Source organism: Crinia signifera, chromosome 2 (genome assembly GCF_055691185.1).
Source record: "Crinia signifera chromosome 2, ASM5569118v1, whole genome shotgun sequence".
Lineage (NCBI taxonomy): Eukaryota > Metazoa > Chordata > Amphibia > Anura > Myobatrachidae > Crinia > Crinia signifera.
Genome location: NC_139218.1, coordinates 248,779,572 through 248,802,136, shown reverse-complemented (window position 1 = coordinate 248,802,136; position 22,565 = coordinate 248,779,572). Strand labels below are relative to the sequence as shown.

The 22,565-nt window shown below is 37.3% G+C and overlaps 1 protein-coding gene across 2 annotated transcripts in view; it reads left to right on the top strand.

Annotated features, from left to right (window-relative positions):
- Positions 1-22,260, top strand: part of ALCAM (activated leukocyte cell adhesion molecule) — a 107,000-nt gene extending 84,740 nt beyond the window's left edge. For both annotated transcript variants that reach the window (XM_083174234.1, XM_083174235.1), the window contains 3 exons: positions 486-591; positions 19,151-19,266; positions 20,321-22,260. In XM_083174234.1, coding sequence (XP_083030360.1) covers positions 486-591; positions 19,151-19,238 — 194 coding nt within the window. In that variant the 3' untranslated portion in view covers positions 19,239-19,266; positions 20,321-22,260. The remainder of the gene's footprint in view (positions 1-485; positions 592-19,150; positions 19,267-20,320) is intronic.
- Positions 22,261-22,565: the final 305 nt, after the last annotated feature.

Here is a 22,565-nt window from a genome sequence, read left to right as displayed (position 1 = left end):
CCAGCTTCCTCTTGGTGCACTCCCTTTATGTTTCTTGGTGATTTTGCACAGCACAATATCAATGATGAGATCAATCTTTCTGCTGCACTTTAACTCTTAGCAGGCTGCTACTGTTACCGTCTTTGTAAGTCAGATCTTCTGTTTGGGAAGGTGAAAAGAACACGCAGAGTGGTGGGGCTGACTGTAGATGTTGTGGTGTATATTGTTTTGCATACTAAATACTTGACAACGTACGTGAAGAAATGCAATTAGTATGTGTCTGCACTGAGAGAATGATATGAAGCAAGTCTCAAAGTCATCCTTGTATCTCATGTTTTTAAGGGAAAGGTAAATTTACAGAGCAGTTCAGAGGTTTTCTCATTTCCATTTATCAGATTGGTGTGTTTACACTCTGTGTTTGTAAACCGCTGACTTTTATTATATCCGTCATGGGCTTTGCTTTATTCCAATCCTATTTCTTTCTATTACCATAACTACTTTTTTAGGTGACAGTAACGACCATGCAAAACTTATTGTGGGAATTGTCGTCGGCCTTCTACTAGCTGCACTGGTTGCTGGATTAGCTTATTGGATATACATTAAGAAATCAGGGTAGGTGAACATTTTCATTTATTTTATTGGTATTTTTTATCTCCATATGCATTTGTGCAATGTCAAGATATGAGCAAGAAGTGTAAAGGCCCATACACACTGGGAGATTTTGAGCTAAAAGCAGCTCAGCTTTGCCGTTTGATGCGCACTCCTGCAGTTTGTCTGTGGTTTTACCAGCAGACAGAACAGCTTTCTAAAGCGGTTCACAGTGGTGAAAAATCAGTGAGCAGGGGGAAAATCCCTCAGTGTGTATGCACTTTAATCCTTCTGGATCTGTCAGTATAGACTGCACTGTATAATGACTATTGAAATGTAAGATTGTTAAACATTGTGGAATTTTTTTTTCATGTTTTAAATGTTACATTTACTAGATCTATTTAGCATTACCTGACCTACATTGGGTGAGTAAGTGCCTTACTAGCTCCCTCCTATAGCTATATTTGTATATGAAATGCCTTGAATCTATTTTTCCTCTGTAGTGATTGCTAGACCTTTAAGTCATCAGATAGGAATTACACTGTCTGAATATTTATGCCCTTAAGTAAACAGTAGCCATATCCTAATGGTAAGAGTTTGCGTACATGTCCTTCATGTATACTAAATGGACAGCTCTGCCCGACAGCCAGTATGTAAACCTGTTATGTGTTTCTTCCTTCCAAAATATACATTGCACCTCCAGGGGCCAGAGTGCATACTTGATTTGTGCTTTGTCTGTATGAGGTGTACAATGTAGCTGGGTTGGGTGATTTGTATAAGTTAAACAAAGGATTTATCGCACATCCGCTATCACTGCTGTTTGATGTATAAAATGGGAATGCAGCTGTTGTAAAGAAAATTACTCATTGCAGAAACTATGGCTGACTATACTGTTGATAGTCTGTAATAGACCAGTACAAATATTTATACAGGTGTTGCTCTAAAAGGGCACTGCAAAATGTATTGAATATGTTAATTTATTGGTCCTTTCCAAAGGATGGATGGATATATAGATAGATAGATGGTAGGATGTAGCTCTAGGACACTGGCGCATTTAATCACCCATATATAGGTATGGTGTATAATTTTTTGGAAACCACTTTAGACTTTTTTTATATCGATAAAGTCGGTAGAGTGGCAGCCCGATTCTCTAAAAACCGACTTGGCAAATCGGACAGAGGTTTGTGGAAGGTATGGTGAGAAACCCAGCGCCTGACTGGACTATTTTATGCAATGGATAATTTTTATGCAATAATTTTGTACATGTATGAAGTAATTGATTTAAAAGAAAGTTTTTTTAATTAATATACAGTTCTGCACAAAATATATAGAATTTTTTCTAAAAAAACAGATATACATGCAATTAATACAGATAGGGATGAAGGGGGTGGGTATGGGGAACAGAGGGCAGTTTGGGTGAATATAAAAAACAGTAAGCTTATTACGCTGTTTAAGCTTTAAATAAAAACTGCAATGAGTACTTAGCTCCGCAAAAGAAAGATCGTTTTTTAGAGTCCTTTTTTCTAGTTAGGAACTAGGAGGCACAGCATCAGTTCCAGGGCTCAATAGCTCAGCCCTAAAAGTGATTGGTAAGAAGCTATTCTGTAGCAGGCAGAATAGGTATTGTATGTTATGGATGGTTTCGCACAATCTGGATCTTTCATACTTTGTGTGTATAAATGTGTGTGAAGAGCAGTAACTAGCTATGGCTTGTATCTACAGCTCAGCTATATGTGCATTTTTATTTATTTAAATCCAGATAGGCAAGTGACAAATTATATACATTTTTGCAAAGATGTGAGTTAAACAAAAGTAAAAAAACTGCATGCTTTATAACGTTACGTTGTTATATCAACATTTGACTTAAGAGGAATGTTTAGCAAATGGGTGTGGTTAGTGGTGCAAATACCTTTTGTGTATAAACAGTGGCTCTTAATCTCTATAGTGTACATTGGCATGGGTTACTAAATGTGTTTGCCTGGAGACTATGATTAATGCCTTTCTTTTAACTAATGTGTCTAGCAAAAGTTTTCCGCCAAGACTAAATGGCATTGTTTGTATTGTTTTAGTTTCTACTAGTTGTTTACTAAAGGGCACTAGAGAAGCTGATAATGATGATGATACGGCTACTAAACTCTGTGCTGCAAGAGCCAAAGCTCTCACTTATTAATAGGTTCTTGGCCACTGGCTGTTGACCATTTCTGTGGTCTGTCCCAGAGCTGATATCTGCAGAGCTCTATGGTTACCTGTATAATGTTCTGTCTGGGTATACCAGTGACATAAATGATGAAATGTTTTGCAGCCGTACATTCTTTCATATATTTTGAAGCTTGTAGTCCACTATTATTATATCTGTGCATGGCTATTGCAACTCCCTGTGGTTAGACATAACCTAGTCAATTACGCTCAGGGCTCATTCACTCACATTCACTGGGAAAATGGCTAAAATGACATCACAGTCATGCACTAAAGACAATTGACATTGTAGCCATGTGTGTAATTCATAAATCTCATCCGTTTGAAGACTTTCCAGCTGTAAATCACAGCCTTCCAAAGCTAGAAGGTTTCAAGTTGTCACATGATTTTACCTTAACTCTGCTTCTATTCTGTGTTGGACCAGATGAACACACAACTGTAAAGTTATTATTTATTTATTTACAGTTTCTTATATAGCGCAAACAAGAAAACAATGGAAGGCAGCGCTATTGAAAGTAATAAATAATTACTTTCAATAGCGCTGCCTTCCATTATTTTCTTGTTTTTTTTTCTATATTTAAGGGGATGAGTACCCCTTAATTAGCAGCTACACATTAGAAGTAATAGTGAATTTGCGCTGAGTCCACTTTTTTTTTCTTTATATAGCGCAGTAGATTCCGTTGCGCTTTACAATAGTAGACCGTGATAAAACAAACTTGCTAACAATAGACAGACTTGGAGGTAGGAGGGCCCTGCTGCAAGCTTACAATCTGTACGGATATAGGAGGGAAACACAATGACAGGCACCAGTAATAGCGTAGCAGTCCCACCAAGTTACAAGTCCAGAAGGGAAGCTAAATAATACATAAGTGCCTCAGAGGGTTATACTTGTGGTACTTAAATATGATAGGCTTGCCTGAAGAGGTGAGTTTTCAGAGAACGCTTGAAAGTTTGGAGGCTAGTGGAGAGTCTTGTTGTGCGTGGAAGGGCATTCTATGGGAGCAGCCTGATGAAAATCCTGTAATAGTGAATGGTAGCTGGTGATCTGTGCAGAACAGAGACGCAAATCTTGCGTAGAGCGGAGTGGCCAAGATGGGAGATGTTTTGTGATAAGTAAAGAGATATATGCTGGTGCAGTATGGTTAATAGCTTTATATGCGAGTAGAAGTGTTTTATATTGAATACAGTAAGATACAGGCAACCAATGGAGGGACTGGCATAGCGGATCAGCAGATGATGGGCGTCTTGCAAGGGAGATCAGCTTTGCAGCACCATTTAAAATGGATTGCAGTGGCATGAGTCTGTTCTTGGGAAGACCAGTTAGGAGACTATTGCAATAATCAATGCAGGATATAACGAGTGCATGGATAAGAGATTTAGTAGTGTCTTGTGTGAGATACGGTGATATTTTGGATATGTGTTTTAGATGCATGTAACACGATTTGGAGACAGATTGAATGTGGGGAAGAAAGGCCAGTTCAGAGTTGAGGATGACCCCTAGGCAACTAGTTTGGAGGGTAGGGTAGATTGTCGAGTTGTCAACAGTTATGGATATATTAGGCTGGTAACTGTTCTTGGTTATTACTGAACAGTCTGTAACACTTACTAATGCCAGGTATGCACCTGCAGTGAGGCGATGTGATACTATGCACCACATCGGGAATGATGGTTTTTGGAGTACATTCTATACATAGAGTTGGAATGGTACAGTATACAGGCTTACAGAACTGTGTAGTGTGTACACTATTTAATAATGTTGGTGTCATTGGTCTTTTATCAAACCGTGTCTTCAAAAATATGTACATTTCTATCTTAAATGTGTTACACTTTGCTTCAGTTCTCACCCCAAATCACTATTAACTTTTCATGACGGTGTTAACATTTCACTAGGTCTGGAATCCTATTGATAAGGCAGCATCTTTTTTCACAGACCACCTGCTGCATTTTCTGTAAAAGATCAAATCCTTTTTTCACGTTATGGATGAGGGCCTATGAAAAGAATCACATAGCAGCAGTCATAAGAACAGCATCTTGCCAAAGCCAGCAGCCTACTTAGATTCAAAGCAATTACCTTCTTGACTTTTAATAACACTTCTGCCAGAACCCTTCCTGTGTCAGCATGCACTCTTAGAATGTGTAGTTCATTGTTTAGCTTAGAGGTAGCATGGATTCACCACTATAATAAAACAAATTGTTCCGTGTGCTTTTTAGATCACCGTTTACATTTTTATTCTTTGCTCTATGTAGCAAAAATAACTGGAGCTGAGAGAGTTTGGGGAAATGAACAGATTGAATGTAAACTGAAATGCTCCATTTAATATAAATCCTTTTTTAGGTTATAAATATAATACAAAACTTTTTTTTTTTTTGTCCCTTAATGTTACTTTAGATACAATGCGCACATGGACCTACATAACATGCATCCTCTTACTGTTTGTCCTTTTAAGTGAAAGGCAAGGCGCAAACCAGCCTCCATTTATCTGGTCTCTCCTCTGGAACAGATGTTCTGTACAATGCCCATAGTGGTGCTGTAAACATAGCCCCTTTAGATCCAGCCTCTCTTTATTAAATTATCCAAATATTTTTATTTTAAGACTTACTGTGGTCAAATGTAGTGTGTGTGTGTGTGTGTGTGTGTGTGTGTGTGTGTGTGTGTGTGCATCATTGAGTGAACAGTGTCTAGGTGGACCCCAAAAGGTAGACCTGCATAAGGCTGACATGGGAAAGGTTGACACAAGCAGAAGGATGATGCTGATATGGTATGCTTGCGTTTTCACATTTTTGTTGTTAATTTGTATATTTGAGCACATGGCTCCCGAATATTACCGTATGTCATGCTTCACTTACAGTACTTTAAGCCAGGTGCCCCTCTCCCCTGCTGCACTCGGCACGCTTTGCCATGCACGGGGACTTTCAATGGGTACAGTGAAGTATGAAAAAGTTCTAAAAATGTAGAAAAAAATTAAATCCATATGTTGACTTTTTCATGTTGGCGTTTTGCTTGTGTCAACAATTAGCGGTCAACAATTAGCGGTCAACCTAATGCATAGCAACCCAAAGTTCGGATACCAAAGTATTAAAGTACTGTGCCATTAAGCACCAAGATGAAGTCATCAAGGTTTAATACACTGGGCCAAATGTATAAAGATTTAACAAGTGATACAGTGGAGTGATAAAGAGAGAGAAAGTATAAGCCAATCAGCTACTAACTGCGGCATTACAGGATCTGTTTGAGAAATTATAGTTAGGAGCTGATTGGCTGGTACTTTATCTTTTTATATCTCTCCACTTTATAACTAGTTAAGGCTTTATACATCTGGCCCACAGTGCTAAACTGACATTCCTCTGCAGCTGTGTTACAAAGTATTATCAAATACCCCTTTAATGTCTTCAGGTTATGACACACTGATGATACAGTTCTATGTGTAAAGGTGTGTACACACTGTGTACAATTTAGACTATGTATAGAATTTAGACTATGTATACAATTTAGACTATCTGCATACATTTTAGACTATCTGAATACATTTTAGACTATATTGTGCAGATCTGCAGCCAAGACTTTCTGCATGAGATCCAGATGAGATTTTGACTATATAGTCAAAATCTTATCTGGATCTCATGCAGATTGTACAAGTGTGTACACACAATAAGACGCATTCCTAATGCAAGTATTGTAACTACATGTAGCACCAGTGAAATTAAAAAAAAAGTCCTTGTACCATAAATTTCTGTATTGCACATTAGTTTCATATCTCCCCACTTTCGGAGGTGACTTTAATTGTAGCCTATTAGCTCAATAAGATTCTGTAAATAAGCAATTGCATGTGCATTTTATGTTTTGTGTTACTGACACACAATGAAACATATATTGCGTCTTTATATAACTGGTCTATATGCATTTTCAGTTGTTTAAATAAATTCTAAAGTAAGTGGGTATCCTTAAGAAATTGTACTTTATGGAATCCAGTACATGTAAGAAAGCTGATGCTTTGTTGTGACTCCAATGGCAATACTCCTATTTTAACCATTCCACACCACTAATTTCTGTAACAAAGACATGTTGCCAGTCAATGTTGCTGTGCAATGCCTGCCTCCTAACTTTGTAACCTGCTGCAGTGAGGTGAAAACACTGCATAAACACCCCAGATATTTCATTTACAGTATGTTCTTAGGCTGATTCATATACGATCTGTGATACTGGTTATAAATGTCAAAAAATATATATGTCTGCTTTAAATTACTGATGAAAGTATGGTGATTTGGGCCTCTGTCTTTATTGTTAATTGTCTGCAGTTACAGGAAGGTAGGCGTGGCAGAACCTCACCTGTCATAGTACAGTATATTCTAGAGTTTTGACTTTATTAATGAATAGAATGATAAAAATATTTTTTTACGACTATCAACTGTGTAGTCTAACAATTTTCTCTGGAAATATATGGATTGTCAGGGAGAGACCATAATTGAGGCATTTATGAGATCAGCCTCCCCTTTGTCATAATCAGGAACCGCCTACAAAAAAGTGTTGGCAGCACAAGGATTATGCAGATAAGGATATTTTTTAGGCTTCACCAATGGTTTTAAAATTTGGTTATTGGATTATACACAGTTATGCTGCTGCCACACAAGTTTGTTTCCACCGTTATGACCGGAACACATGTTCCCTATTAATACCATATACTGTCAGTCTTGCTATAAATGTATTCCTCCAGATGCCTGTTCATCACATCAGACTAGTGTATGATAAATGATTTGGAGAGCAATTAATTTTATGTTCAAAGATCAAGGTATCTGGAATTTGCTGCATACTTAGAATGGTCACTGGAGCCCATTGTACAAATTACGTAGGTTATAAACCATAGTGTAACCTGATTCCAGAAGTAATATAAACTCCTCTCCATTACAGAGCTTAGAATGGTGTTATTGGCCTGAAGCACACAGGGGGTTTCTGTATTTACAAGGAGTTTTTAATGTACTCAAGTTTCCTATGCATAGCTTTATACACTATATATTGGGTTTTCAAAATATACTACCAATTAGTGTGAGCTGATGTCTTCAAGCATAAGATCTGTTGTTGCCTTGACCTATTTTTGTTTGTTGGCAGAGGGTTTAAGTTGGCCCAGAGGCTATCATGCCTGAAAAAAGAGATTTACTTTCTAGAACAAGTGTGAGATTTGAATGTTTGCACTCGTCCTCTAGGTTCTTACTCATGGTACAGTTTTAAAACCCACATCACTGGTTTTCCATGTACTTAAATACATTTATTAGAATAACACTTGACCGCACAAAAAGCTTTTTTCCCTGCGGAATCTTGTGCATTCTGAAATGATGCTTATTAATGACTATAAATGTACCAACCGACATAAATTGCAACTTTCTTATGCTTCACAATGTCGCAGTGCAAAGTTAAGTGAAGGTGCATACGTTTATTTTTTATTTTTTTTTTGCATCCTAAATGTCCATTCATTGTGCTATTATTGCGTTCACTGATGGGATTTTGTTGGTATGCTAAAGAATTTTATGTAGAAGTAAATTATGGCCAAAAGACAAAAATGTATTCATAGAAATTAACTTACAGGGAAAAGAAAAGGCTTCTCAGTTGTTCCGTGTGCAGAAATATGAATAAAAATGTTAGATGTGGTTGACTAGAATTATGAGAACAAAAGTTACATTATGGAAATTGCTGTTTTAACTTAGGCTATTCATGTTCAAAGTTAGGGTTTTTGAAATATGTATGGTACGGTCTAACATACCATACGTTGACTGGAAATAATGCCTGGGAACTGGAGTTGTGTAGTACAATGCCAAATAATGTGCCCAGTGTGCTTAATTGACTATCCTAGGGTGGTTACACTAATGTGTTTAACCCCTTCAGTGGCAGTCACGGAAAATTTCCGGCCTTGCCACAAATCTACAGGTGTGCACCAGTGGTGCCTGCAGGTGTGCACCACTGGCACATCACCTCACCAGCGACCCCCACCAGGCAGCTCCCTCCCCACCTCCACTGTTGTAAACCCCCCACCTTCGTTTCGGCGATCATACGCCAGTGCTCCCCTGCCGCCGCAGGGAGAGCTGGCGGCAGGCTCTGGGATGTTCGGCACGGCTCGGGGAACTCTGGATCATTCGGGTGTTCGGGCGCCCGAGTCCTCCCGAGTCGCCCCGAACATCCCCGTGCCTGCTGCCGGTCAGTGTGCTGCTATGATTGCCATTGGCCGCAGTGGCAGGGGAGCTCCGCTAAAGACCGCTGGAGTGGAGGGGCTGGGGGGTTTCACAGGAGGGGAGGGGAGCGCTGGGACTCATCTACCCCATCAGTGGACAATTTTTCTGGGACAGGAAAAACCTGTCCTATTTAGGTACTCCTGCCCCAGAAAAACCCACCACTGAAGGGGTTAACTTAGATATTGGCTTAGTGATCTTTAGTTTAAAAATCTTATCACACCTTACTTGAATTTCTTTATTAAAGACCGTTTGTTTTGCTCCAAAGTACATTCATGGGCAACCCTCAATATAAAACAAGACTGGTTATTTATTAGCAAAAAAGCTTTATATCCTGCTTGTAAACTTAAAATACATAGGCCAGTATTCAATGATAACTATCGATATATGTGCAGTGAATCCTGTTTAGGATTCGCAGCGTTCTGGAGGGCTGGAGCATTCGCTGCCAGCTCTCCCTCTCCCCCTATTCAACGCCTCAAGGGAATCGGGAGCATTGAATACTGCCCATAGAATACATGTAAGCATTGCAAGGATTCTGTAGATTAGAGTTTCCTGACTCCACCAATCCTGGTTTTAAATATAGGACTGTGCAGAGTCTGTACACAGACGGGAGCGGAGTGACTGAGCGGAAAGGAAGGAAAACTAAAGTAAAGCGGCAGTTGTGCTTAAAGTATAAAGTGATTGAGGGGCATGATGTGGATGAAAGCTGGACTGAGGTGCTTTAGCACACAGTAAGCCCTACCCCGAAAATAAGCTGTACCCCGAACATAAGCTCTATGGTGTTTTTTGGACTGAAAAAAAAATAAGACCATGTCTTATCATGGAAAGATATATTGTTACTTACTGGTAGAAATATCTTGCAACAGAAAGCATAGACACACCCAAATGTGGCGCTATTTCTGCCCTTCGGGAACAGTATGACACACCCCCTAGACTGCACTGTGTGGCACATCCTGCTTTAATCTCTTGTATTCTGGTTTTCAAAAGTGTGCATGTATGATTTAAATGCATCATCTTGACTGAAGCATGGATATGTTTACAACCTGGACTTTAATTGCAAGGGTTTGGGAATCTATTTTGGAGGGATAGTAATGGGTAGCTAGAGTTGTCCAAGAAATTTAAGAAAGGAGCACCTAGAGAAAGTTTGGTCTCTAGGAGAAATTTTGTTTGGTTGTATGAGTAACGAAATACCTCCAAAGTGGGTGCGAGTTCTAAGTCTAGAGAAAAGCACAGAATGGTGTCCAATGGGGAAATATTTTCAGAAAAGGAAATAATTGCATGTTTGTGCAGTTTTGCGATTGGCTTTGTATTTTATATTAAGTGCAGTCATCTAGTGCAATTACTGGTCAAACAGCAGCATTAGCAAAATTCTGTATGTAGAGGATTAGTAAACTTCGGTTTGCATTTTTGCAACCTGTACATTGACTTTATTGTAATGGTGAATACCATTTGACTGCTCTTTCAAAGTCCATATATATATATATATATATATATATATATATATATATATATATATATATATATATATATATATATATATATATATATATATATATATATATATATATATATATATTGAATAGTGTTTACTGTATTAGTAGACTTTATTTTCCTGGATTAATTCTGAAGAAGATGTGTATAAAGCTGGCTATACATCAGAACAACCTGCTCACAATCATGATTGTGTCCCTTCAACTTCCCGGCAGTCTAAAGGCCCCATACACCTAAAAGACATTGCATCCAATCATACAATCTCGAAGGATTGTATACAGATTGTGCACACAATCGTGCAATTCTGACCCCGGGGGGGTTGGAGGACTGGTCCTCTGATCTGACATGCTGCACATCAGATCAGTTGGGATTGAGAGCAGATTGCATGTGCTTTTACGTATATGTAAGCTTTCATTAGATGGCTCATACAACCGGGGTCCTTTGACACTTCCTCCCTGCCTAGCAGAGAAGAGAGGTGCAACTTCTGGGCGGCCCGTGGCAGTTAAGATGTTGGGAACCACAGAAGTTTCCTATCCAGTTTTCAGAGGATTGCTGCATTTCGGCTATTTAATAATGAAGTAGTGCAGCCCGATGTGAGCAGACAGGTAGTTCCTGGCAACCTGTAAACTTTAAAAAAAAATAAAAAAAACACTTTGTGGTACTCCAATCCTTTTGAACCTAGTAGGATTGTGAGTACATTGTGTGTCCAAAAACCACCAACAATTGCCAGGATGTTGAAGGAAAAGTTGGAAACAATCATGAATTGTTTGTTTTTGGACATACAATGTGCGCATAATCCATCGTACAATCCAGCTGCTGCATATGACCAGTCATCTCGCAATCAATTGTATGTATCTAAACTGCCTGAAAACTGTCACTCAAATGATGCCGGTTATATGCACATGCAATCTGCTCCCAATCACAACTGATCAGATGTGCAGCAAGTCTAAATATAGGACCAACCATTCCGACTGGTGGGACCGCACATTGCATGATTGTGTGTGCACAATCCATTGTACAACCCCTCAAGATTGTACTCTTGGGGACAATCTCGTTCTTCTCTTTTCCAGAAGGCATTTATAAGCATATATATGTGAAATCACTGGCTGATATTTGCATTTGAAAATATCAGACATGGGGGGTATTCAATGTCCGCCAATGTTATTGACAGTCCGAAATATCGTCAAATATCTGACTGCATTGAAGTACGTCTGAATTGTTGACACTGGATTGTCGAATCTGTGTGCCATTTTCGACAAAATATTAAAATTGTTGGGTTCTTGAGCTTCAAAGCAGGTGCAGCTGAAAGATTGTGGTCTAAGTAAGTGTATCCCCAAATAGAAGCGCTGGTGCCACTGTTCATTTATTCTCTATTTTTGACAAATGTGTATTATGACAGTTGGAAGATTGTATTCAGACTGTTGATTTGAAATCAGAAACATTTAATATTCCAACTGTCGGAATGTTCAGATAGTCGGAATTAATATTAAATACCCCCTTTAGACTTCAATAAGACACATGCATATTATGTTGAGTAATTGTAGTATACTTAACAGAGTTATAATATGTAATATTTATATGTGTGTGTGTGTGTGTTTTATTTGAGAAAAGCTCAATAGACACGGTATGCAGTACACTGTAGTAGTTAAAATTGTTAATGTTTAAATATTCCTGCAAGTAGCACCTGTCATTATTGCTGCCCGTGTTAGAGATTATAGTGTTTTCCACCTGAAATAGCAGTACTTTGAACATTTTTAGTATCTCTTATTCACATTTGAAAGATCATTTTAGTAAGCTTGAGATGAGATTTATACATATTATGTACTGTATGGTTTTAAAAAGGATCAACAGACATCTGTAAGCTAAAAATTGATGTCTTTGCATATTTTTTCATCCGTAGCAAATTTTTAAAGCAGGTTATATTGTAGTAAGCATTTTACTATCTCTCTTCATTTTATGCACCATAATATGCCGTGTAAATGCAAATGCCACATTCTGGCATCACATACTACTTTGGAAATTGATGAACGGTCTTGGAAATATGTATTTTTTTTTTTATTATTATTAATATTATTAACCCTTTGAGTTCCAAGTGAATTTGTCAAAATAGGTGTGAACATTGTCAAACATTTTTATTCATCATAATGATCTGTGATGTTTACCTTATATAGAAAATATAATATTTTTTACATAACCTATTTGAATTATATAAAAAATGTGAGCTGGCACTCAAAGGGGGTCGGGCTAGGGTTAGGAACAAACAAGCAATGTCTTTTTCATTTATTGAAAGTTTTTTGGAGAACTGTTGATTTTTTTTTTTCTTCTTGTTTACAATTTGAATACTACATACAGGTTGAGTATCCCTTAATCAAAATGCCTGGGACCAGAAGCATTTTGGATAATGGATTATTCTGTATTTCAGATTTTTTTTATATTTCAATGAGGTATCTTGAAGTATCTTGCATTTATGTTGTATAAACACATGAAATACAAGTGTAATTTTATTTGTGCAAGAAACAAAGGGGAGCGGGCTGCAGGCCAGTGTGTTAGTGCAGAGCACTGGGCAGCAGCAGCTATGTGAGGTGTTGTTACTGGACGGAACAATCCTGTGGAGGCTGGCCCTGCACCCAGAGGAGGGGCTGTCATTAGTGAGGACAGGACCAACACCTCCCTACGGGGGACTGAAAAATTGGCTTGTGGGAAATTAACACCCTGCCACAGCCATCCACTGAGCTCAGTTGATGAGCAGAGGTGATTTGGAAATAATAAAAAATTAATTTTTCGGCAGCCTGTAGTGCCGCCATCCAGTGGCCGGCACCCAAAGGCAATTGCCTAAAGCTGCCTAGTGGTGGCGCTGTCCTTGACTGTACCCATTGTAGCTTTTTTTTTTTTTTTTTTTTTATATACGCTGAACCCATTGAATTTGTATGCTGGTGTAGCAGGGAGGGTCAGATTAAAGGTTCCAGGTGCAGTAGGCTAATACACATGTAGCTCCTCTTGTAATGCCACTATACACATATTTATGGGCTCTCGGGACTCACCAGTCATACTGTCATGTGCATCTAACAAAGATTAGTCAACTGGCATGCAGGATCTAATGCTTGTGGCATGTGATGGAGACTTTGATTTTAGGCTGACCAGCTGGCATTTTAGCCCAATGTACATAAATTAATGGTTCAACTTTAAGAGCTTTACAACCCCCAATACTCTGGGATGGGTGATTGCTAACAAACATGGATTCAAATTAGGCCCTAATTTTATTCCACGGCAGTCACCTTCAAGGTGCCCCCTTCATTCCTGGAGCTCTGGGAGGCAGCCAAATTGGCCTAATGGTGAATCAGGACCTGGTAGCAGTCTTTTTTTTTTTTTTCAAAATGTTTTATTGATCCTCCTAAAACACGACCGATATAAATGACAGAAAAGTATATGAAGGCATTAATGAGGATCAATCCACAATTTTCAAAAGTTTTCCAAAACCAGTGTCAATTGAATGAAACTAGCAACTTAAATCTAGAGTAAAAGACACATACAATTAAAATAAAAAAAAGAAAAGGAGTTACCTGAAACACAGTAACAATCTAAAATGTAAATCAAAGAACAACAACCGCTCTTAAATCCAAGCCATCAACCCATCCACACACCGATCCAGCAGGAGAGAAAATGGAGAGAAAATAAGAAGGAAGTGGGCTGAAGCACGTCTCGATGGCCAATTTAGTCCTTTGAGGCAAAGTCTGGATATATTTATCCCAACACTGGAGCAGGACCGAAGTCATAGATTCCTTTTAAGTATACGCCTCCAGCCTGTCCATGGTAAACAAGAAAAGTAATCTGGAAGTTGCCATCTTCAGGGATGGAGCCACAGCATGTATCCACTGCTGGATAATGGCTTTTCTGCCAACTGCTGATAGGATGAACAAGAGTTTTTTTTGTCATGTTTAGGGGTGGAGAAGGTTTGATGAATTCAGAGATGCTTTTCTGCATCACTGTAGTAATGCATGGTATTTTGAGAGCCACGCTTTCCTGTCATCTAGAACTAGCCATTCTCTTCTGACCTCTCATTAAAATGGCATTTCTTCACAGTGCAACTGACTGGTTATTTTGGTTTTAACAATGTTCTCTGTAAACTCTAGTTAATGTTGTGCAGGAAGTTTAAGATATCAACAGTTTTTGAGATAATCTGGCAATTACAATCATTCTCTGATCAAAGACACTTCAGCCATATTTCTTCCCCATGCTTACAAGTTAGTAGTAGTAGTTTATTTATAAGGCGCCACAAAGTGTCCGCAGCGCCGTACATAGCAAACAAAAAACAAATGACAAGGTAACGTACAGGGTTTGTTAATAAAATACAGCATAAATAGGGGTATAGCCGGTAGAACTAAAATCAGCATCAGTTCTGAAGTAGGAGTCAAAATTGTCGAGGAGACTGTTAGGGCACTATTGGCATCCCTTAGCCCCGATACTTGCTTTTACCAGTAGTATGTGGCACACAATGCCTTATTTGTGATAAGAGCCCATTAGATGGGCAAATTATATGGGATTGGGGATTTTTCCCTAGTACAATGTATTTTTGACCAATAAAAATGGCCACTTGGATGCTGCGGTAATGAAAATTGCTAATAGCTGCTTTCATAAAAAAAATGATCCTTTTATTGTTCAAATATTAAAACTGAATCAATGCTAATCTCTTGTTAGAAATATAATTGAAAAAGTATAGCTATAAGAACAATGAATTAAAAAATAACACTTGAAGAACCTGTTTACTGTTTAAGCATACAAAATATCAGCTAGTGTGGATGTTATGTAAATATTAATCGCTCATAGGCTGGTATTAAATTGTGTAGCTGCGGGCCATACAATTAATCCCTGTAACCCATCCGAAAATGGGGCTGTTTCTAGTAAAAAAAAAAAAAACATTTTGGGGAAAATAGTATTTTTCGCACCCAGTGTGTCTTTGGGGCTAGTTGAATAGCGGCAATACAGCTTATAATTTATATTTGTTTTCAAACAAAGTTTGAAGAATCCAAATATTTACGGTAATCTTGATATGTGTATAGGACACTGAAGTATATTCCAGTGTTTCAATCTTTAGTCTAAACTGCCAAAAACCTTAAATTGTACAGGTTAGACAATTTTATGGATAGCTTTAATACTTTTTAATACATTTCCCACTGCCTGCCTTTTTTACTTCTTTTTCTTTTTAACTGGGCATTAACCTCTCTAGAAAAAAAACTTCCAAATATACCACAGCTGTAGTTCTTCAGGAGATGAAAGCCTGGTGCATATGGCAAGCACATTAGGGAGATTTATAGTATAATGCATGCCCTACTGTAAATTACACGGATGTTACAAGTCACTTTGCAGTTCACTGGCCATAGGAAATTTAATTTTGTAAGCCAAATGCTTTTATTAAGATCACAGAATTTCAAGGTGACTTCTATTAGTTGTAATTGTAATACATATGTTTCCCAAATGACATCTTAAGTGATTACATAAGAACCCAAAAGTGATACAGGTCTCTTTTTAACATGTTTCTACTTGAAAAAGTGTTAATGACCAGCTAAAATGGTTGGTAAGGGGATATGCATATTATGCAGTGACAGATAGGGTAGATTTTTCCTAGTCTATGCAATGTAATGTTTACTACAGATAGCCACATGAGTATAAACTGGGTGCATAACTAATAGTATAATCTTTGGTATCGTATTGTTATACATGCTTAGGGATGGGTAATCATATGATGTTTCATCGGTAACATCGGATTTATGGTTCCAATGTTCGATGTTTAACCCTGCAATGTTGAGGATCCAATGTTTCATCAACATCGCTAGATTTCTCCCCCAATGTTTGTCTCAATCTTCCAATGTTTTTTTTCTTTTGTGTGTCAATGTGTGCTGCTTTCAATGCTTTGCAGCCAGCTCACTCTCTACTTGATTTATATTCATTAAAAACTTAAGAGACTGATAAAAAAAAAAACATTAACAAACATGACAGTATCACTGCTGGCTGGGCTTTCATATGTGTGTGTGGCTGTGTGCTGCTGCTGTGGGTGGTAGCTGACAGTTAAAGACAGTCTGGCCAGCCATTCAGCAGCAGCACACAGGACAGCCCCACCCCTGCCTCACTGCAACTGGTGCTGCACAGGTCTGGTTTGCATATCAGTGCTGATATACAGACCACACTGTGCTAGAAGCACTACAGCAGACATTGACTCTCCAGGCAGGGAAGAGGAACTGCATGGGTTTTCAAAGATAGCGGGTGCTAGAATGAACAGTATAATACGATAGTCACTAGTAGTGACATTGTGGTGAACTCCCTTCATATTTATTTATTTATTAATAGTTTCTTATATAGCGCAGCACAATCACTTGCGCTTTACAAAGGAGACAGTGATACAACAAACTGGGTATTTACAGTCAGTCAAAGGTATGAGGGCCCTGCTCGCAAGCTTACAATCTATCAATTGATTTATTATTATGCAGCAAGCATATCACAGCACCTTACAAAGGGCCTGATTCAGTTGTGGATGCAGACATTTGCACAGTTTATTTCTTTGAAATGCAATGTCAGTCACACTGCACATGTGCAGTGATTTATTAGTAACAGCGGACGCAGATACTGAGATACAGGTACAGTAGTTTCTATTTGAGGGAGGGGATGGGGGCTGGTTTGTCAAATGCAGACGTGTTTCAAACATTAATTTGCAGTTGCACTGGCTCCCGCATCTTTGTTCTGATGGTTATTCTAAGCAACAATGTAGTATGTTCTATGTTGCACTGTGTGTACAGTTTTTTTGCTATTTTCTATGATCAACATAAGTTATTAGCCTGTTGCTACAGTTAAAAATCTAGGTAAAAATAGCAGATTGTGAGTTGTTGCAATAAAGTTTTGATAGTTAATGCTTCATGTTTTTTTCCTTCCGTAACAAATTTGATTTACCCCAAAACATGAATCATATATCCATTGTGTGTGTATGAACTGTAAGCCTCCAACAAGATAAACTTAATAGAGGGATTATTTATCATTTCAGAAGCTTATTAGTGTATTATATGCTTTGGTAACCAGTTTATTTTAAAAAATATCGAAACATTGGTTAACATCGGGTTCACAGTACCAATGTTTAGGTCTAAATGATGTTTTGCAACCAATGTTGAAAAACATCATTTGACCGATGTTTTCTTTCGATGTCCCATCCCTATACATGCTACAATGGTGTAAAACAGTTTGGATCATCCATGAGTGATTACGATTTCTGACCTATTTTGCAGTTCTAGGAGCATTTAATATCCCTGACAAGTTGGCAAAATTAGCAAGTTGTTCAATTATGTACATGTGTATTCTAATACAGCAATCCGCAATTCAGAAGAAATAGGAAATTAAAGATCTATGTCTTTACCCTTTCACCATGATTTTGTAATAAAGGAACTTTGTGGTCTGTATATGTGAGTGGCATCTTATCAGATAGCATTCATCCAATACAATATCAAAACCATTGTTTTATTTACTGAATGAGCTGTAAATGATATTATGAATGTAGCGTTAGTTCTAGAGACCCATCAACAATACAGAGAGCATTCAGATCACCCATATATAGTTCACAATCCAGAATTCCTTTTACTACCATGTTATGGTGTGTACACACTGTGAGATTCCTTTGCTGTTTGACTAAGATTCGATTCAATTCTCACTATCTACATTTAATCTGCACTATATAGTCATTGCTGCACTGTCTATTTGGCTTTTCGGTTTCAGCTGAACAGGAGTGCGCATCAGAATCAAATCGGGATTGCAAGCTTAAAACCTTGTTCGTTCTCCATTGGATGTCTATACAATACTGATTTTGACTACAGTATATTGTCAAAATTGAATGGTAAATCTTACCATGTGTACACACCATTAGACTACCACCTTACGTCCATAGGTGCAATGCCATTGCTCCCAGTTTACTCTGCTGGAAATAAGCATTTCATATTCCTGAATGTATTTTAGTTAAGTATGACAACTTTAGTTATTTCATATATATTATTAATCTCTGCAATAGACATCCTTTGAAATATATTACTGCCAAATTGTGGCTGTATTTGGTGCACAGTAAATAGCAGTAGTATGTGGAACATTCTTAGCCTGAAGTAACTTGTACATCACTAATCTGTCATAGCAGACATTTTGCTGTTGCTATCTAGCAAACAAATTAACCTTAGAGAAAATAGTTATTTGTGAAGGCTTTGCCTCTGACATTCTTGATTAATTTGCCTCTTTTGATTTACACATTCGAACAGATGTAACATTAGCACCACCTTTTTGTTTCTGCGCATTAGTGGACCACAAAGATTGCTTCATCAAATAAGTTTGACATCAAAATGTTGGCGTTTGCTTTCATTTATTTTTTGTTATGCAGTGAAAAATAATAAATTAAAACTGATCAACAGTGTAATGATTATTTATAAAGCAACATTGGCTAGATAGTTGGTTGCCATTAAATCCCATTTGTATTTTTGTCTGTTTAAAAAAAAAAAAAAAAAAAACTTAGTGGTCTGTAATATCACTACAATGTATCTTTTTATTGCTGTATTTAAGTGAATACATTTTTTTGTCCCTTGAACTGTAACTAGATGTGTTTCTGCTTTTTTATTATATTTTAACACTCTTTTTTTTTTTTCTTTTTTTGCATGCTATATAGCACAGGATCGAAACATGTAGGTAAAGAACTTGGAAACACGGAAGAAAATAAGAAGCTAGAAGAAAATAATCACAAATCTGAAGCATAAGAAGTATATGTGTGAGAAAGTACTCAAGGTACAATTCACTAATTGCATCTCTACCAGTTGTGGTCACTTTAAAGGTTATAGAACCATACACACATAAGTACAAAGCTTTTAAGCTGGGTACACATTGTATGACAGTTGAGCAACGGGGCCCATGGGGTGCCAGCACTTGCCAATGCCCGGTGTGACAAGCTGGCGACATCCTTTAAAATTTTGTCAAGTGTGCACGCAGCTTATGATAAAGGATAAAATAAGTTTTCCTATACAATGTGCAAATCAATAATGTGTGGTTGCTGCTTAACTAGTGGAGGCAGCTTGTTTCATGCGCCAGTACATGGCTTAATAAGTAGAAACCAGTTTCTTCCAAATACAGATGCAGCTACGTTTTATAGTTGCCGCATTGTGTATGGATTGCGGCAGCGACTAGGTGTGTCAGTGTGCATCTAAATTAATACATTTTGCAAAGCCTATGTTGCCTACTAGACAACTGCCAGGCCTGCATGTGACTAATAGCTTCTAATGCTGTATGGCTAAGTGTTAATATACAGTGGTTATAGAAGAGGGTTTTAAAAACCCACTAAAATGAAGGGACATTTCAGTTTAAAGCAGCATAACTGTGTAACTGGCTATAATATTAATGCAAATCCAGGAGTGTTTTGCATTTAAAATTATAGCTCTTTTAACCCTTTGAGTGCCTACGTTGCTGTGAGAGATCCTCAAAATATCTGCTAAACATGCCAGCGTCGCTCACAGCGACACTTCTTCTTTTGGGTGAAATATTTAACTAAACTTCAATGAACCGATTTAGATGTATTTGTATTTACTTATACTAAAAGAACAATGGCTGTGAGTGACGCTGGCATTTTTAGCAGATATTTTGCGAGGATCTCTCATAGCAACGCTGGTACTAAAAGGGTTCAATCATATATCCAGAATGGTTCAAAAGCATCGGAATTTGAAAAGCTGCCTCTTAGCAAATATACCTTAAAGTCTTATAGTCTTAAATGATCATTTAATGTCCAAAATGAACTATGCATGGTCTGTTTGTTGTGTTATGTTTCAGTTCTTCTGTTTTACGTTTGCAGGAAAACCATGATGAGCAGTTTGAAGCATGACTGTGGATTGTACTTAATGGAATATATACAATGGAACTGCAAATTTTCATGGTCAAAGTATTAAACATTTGTACCAAGTTGTCACAGGATTATGAGGAAAACTTATATCTGCAAAGGATCAACAAAAACTGTTCCAACAGCCATGACGATAGCTTACCATGTTGTGTTCTGTTATTTTTTTATGTAAATGTCTGCACTGACAATTTGTTTTGTTTGCCTTTTATGTAAGATTTTTTTACGTAGCTATTTTTATACACTGTAAGGCTTTGTTCCAGGAATTGCTGTTAATCAGATGTATAGTGTAATGTTATTATTTTTATGACACTGTTTGACGTGCAGGTACATTTTTAATTCTTATTGCTATCGGTAAAACTTATTGAAGGTGTTACACTTTAAATGTAGAATGACACGGTTGTTACATCCCCACAAGGTAAAATTATCCCAATATTTTCAATAGATTTCAACATTACACAATCCATGTACTTACAGCATGGTTCCTCTATCAGATTCATTCCAGTGCATAAAGTAAGGCATATAGTCTATAAATAGACACACACAGAATTGCATTCACCGCCAATTGCGTATTTTACCGATAGCATTACAGGCAAACGGAATTTCATAGCATTTTATTTAAAATTACTGGAATCTTGATTTGTATCTTTTTTTTTTTTGTTCTTTACTGCCTTACAAAAAGCAAACTTTAAAAAAGAGAAATGCTTATATGTCACAAGTGTTCATTAGAAAACAGAATTTTGTCTGAAAGCTGATTATTGAAGGATCCACCTAACTTATAGTTAATTTTCTTTCATGATGGGTTTATCTATTTTTAATTTCTTATTTAATTTTTTTTTCCTTCATCACCTGGTTATGTTAAACTGAATGGATGCCATTGTCTCGTTGCCAGGCTTAAGCTTTAAAACCCACTCTCTTAATTTCTGTATCACGATGTTGTACATCTCCAGCAAAACCGCTTTTTGCACGTTTTACTTTTATTTTTGTGTGGTGTTCACATTTTGGTCTCTTGTGATGGAGATTCAATGTAAACGGTTAGCCATATCATGAGTAGCAAGTGTTACACAGATTATGCAGTTTGGGATTGTTGCTGTAAAAAACAGTAGCATTGAGCGGCTTGCTGACTCATGACTGTTCAGATGGATCCCGTTTATGTCAAACATATGGCGCTTTGCTCAAATTCATCAATGAATATACAAACACATATACAAATTCATCAATGAATATACAAACACATATACAAACACATTTTATTGTGTGGGTGCAGTTGGTATCGCACAGCACATTCCATTTTTTCCATGCCGTCATGTATGACCTAGCGCCTGTCTCAAGTAAACATGGTCCATCTGTATACTAAGTTTGACTACTTGGTCCACTTGTAGCTTAATGCTCTGTTCTATAACCACTGTAATGCTTGTGGCATCTGGATCGCAGCGCTTTTCATAATTGAAGGGGTAATTTTTGCCGTTTGGATTTGTTTTAATTGTATTTAACACTACAATTTATGAATGCACCTTCACAGGATCTTGTGTAAACCAGTACATAATTTATCAACCAATCTCTAAGACAATAAAATTTCAAAGTATTTTTTGTTACATTTTAAATTTGTAACTTTATAAAAACAATTGGACTCTTTGATGCGTGTAAACATGGTATTGTAAATGGACAGCAACGAATGCATTGAATATCACAAAATGTATTTGAACCTCTGTAAACTAGAAACATGTTTTCAGAGGCTGTACATATAAAGTGTATTTACTACAAAAATTCATTGAGTGCAAGTGTCAGAGTTGGATGATGGGCACACATAACTTGGGTTTTATTTAAGTGTACTTCACATTGTATATTTGTTCCTGCTTTTTCAAAAATTTTGTATTAATGAATGAATTTTAAATCAATTATATAGTGACATTTCTGAGTGATTTCTGCATAACTACATATTTCTGGGCTAGGTACAAACAATTTGTAAAAGTAAAATACCATTATATTGTAATGTATGCGTGATAATGCCGGCAGAATTGTTTAGGCTAACATATAGTGTAATTATACATTCTCATGAAGCATCCCAGGTTACTATAAAACTAGATTTAAAAAAGGGAAAAAGTTGGTGATAATGTGAGACTCAAGCGTGTTCCTGGCATCCATCACTGTTTATGGGAATTTTTTTTTTTAACAACTTGGGCATCTAAAATTTCTTTAATAG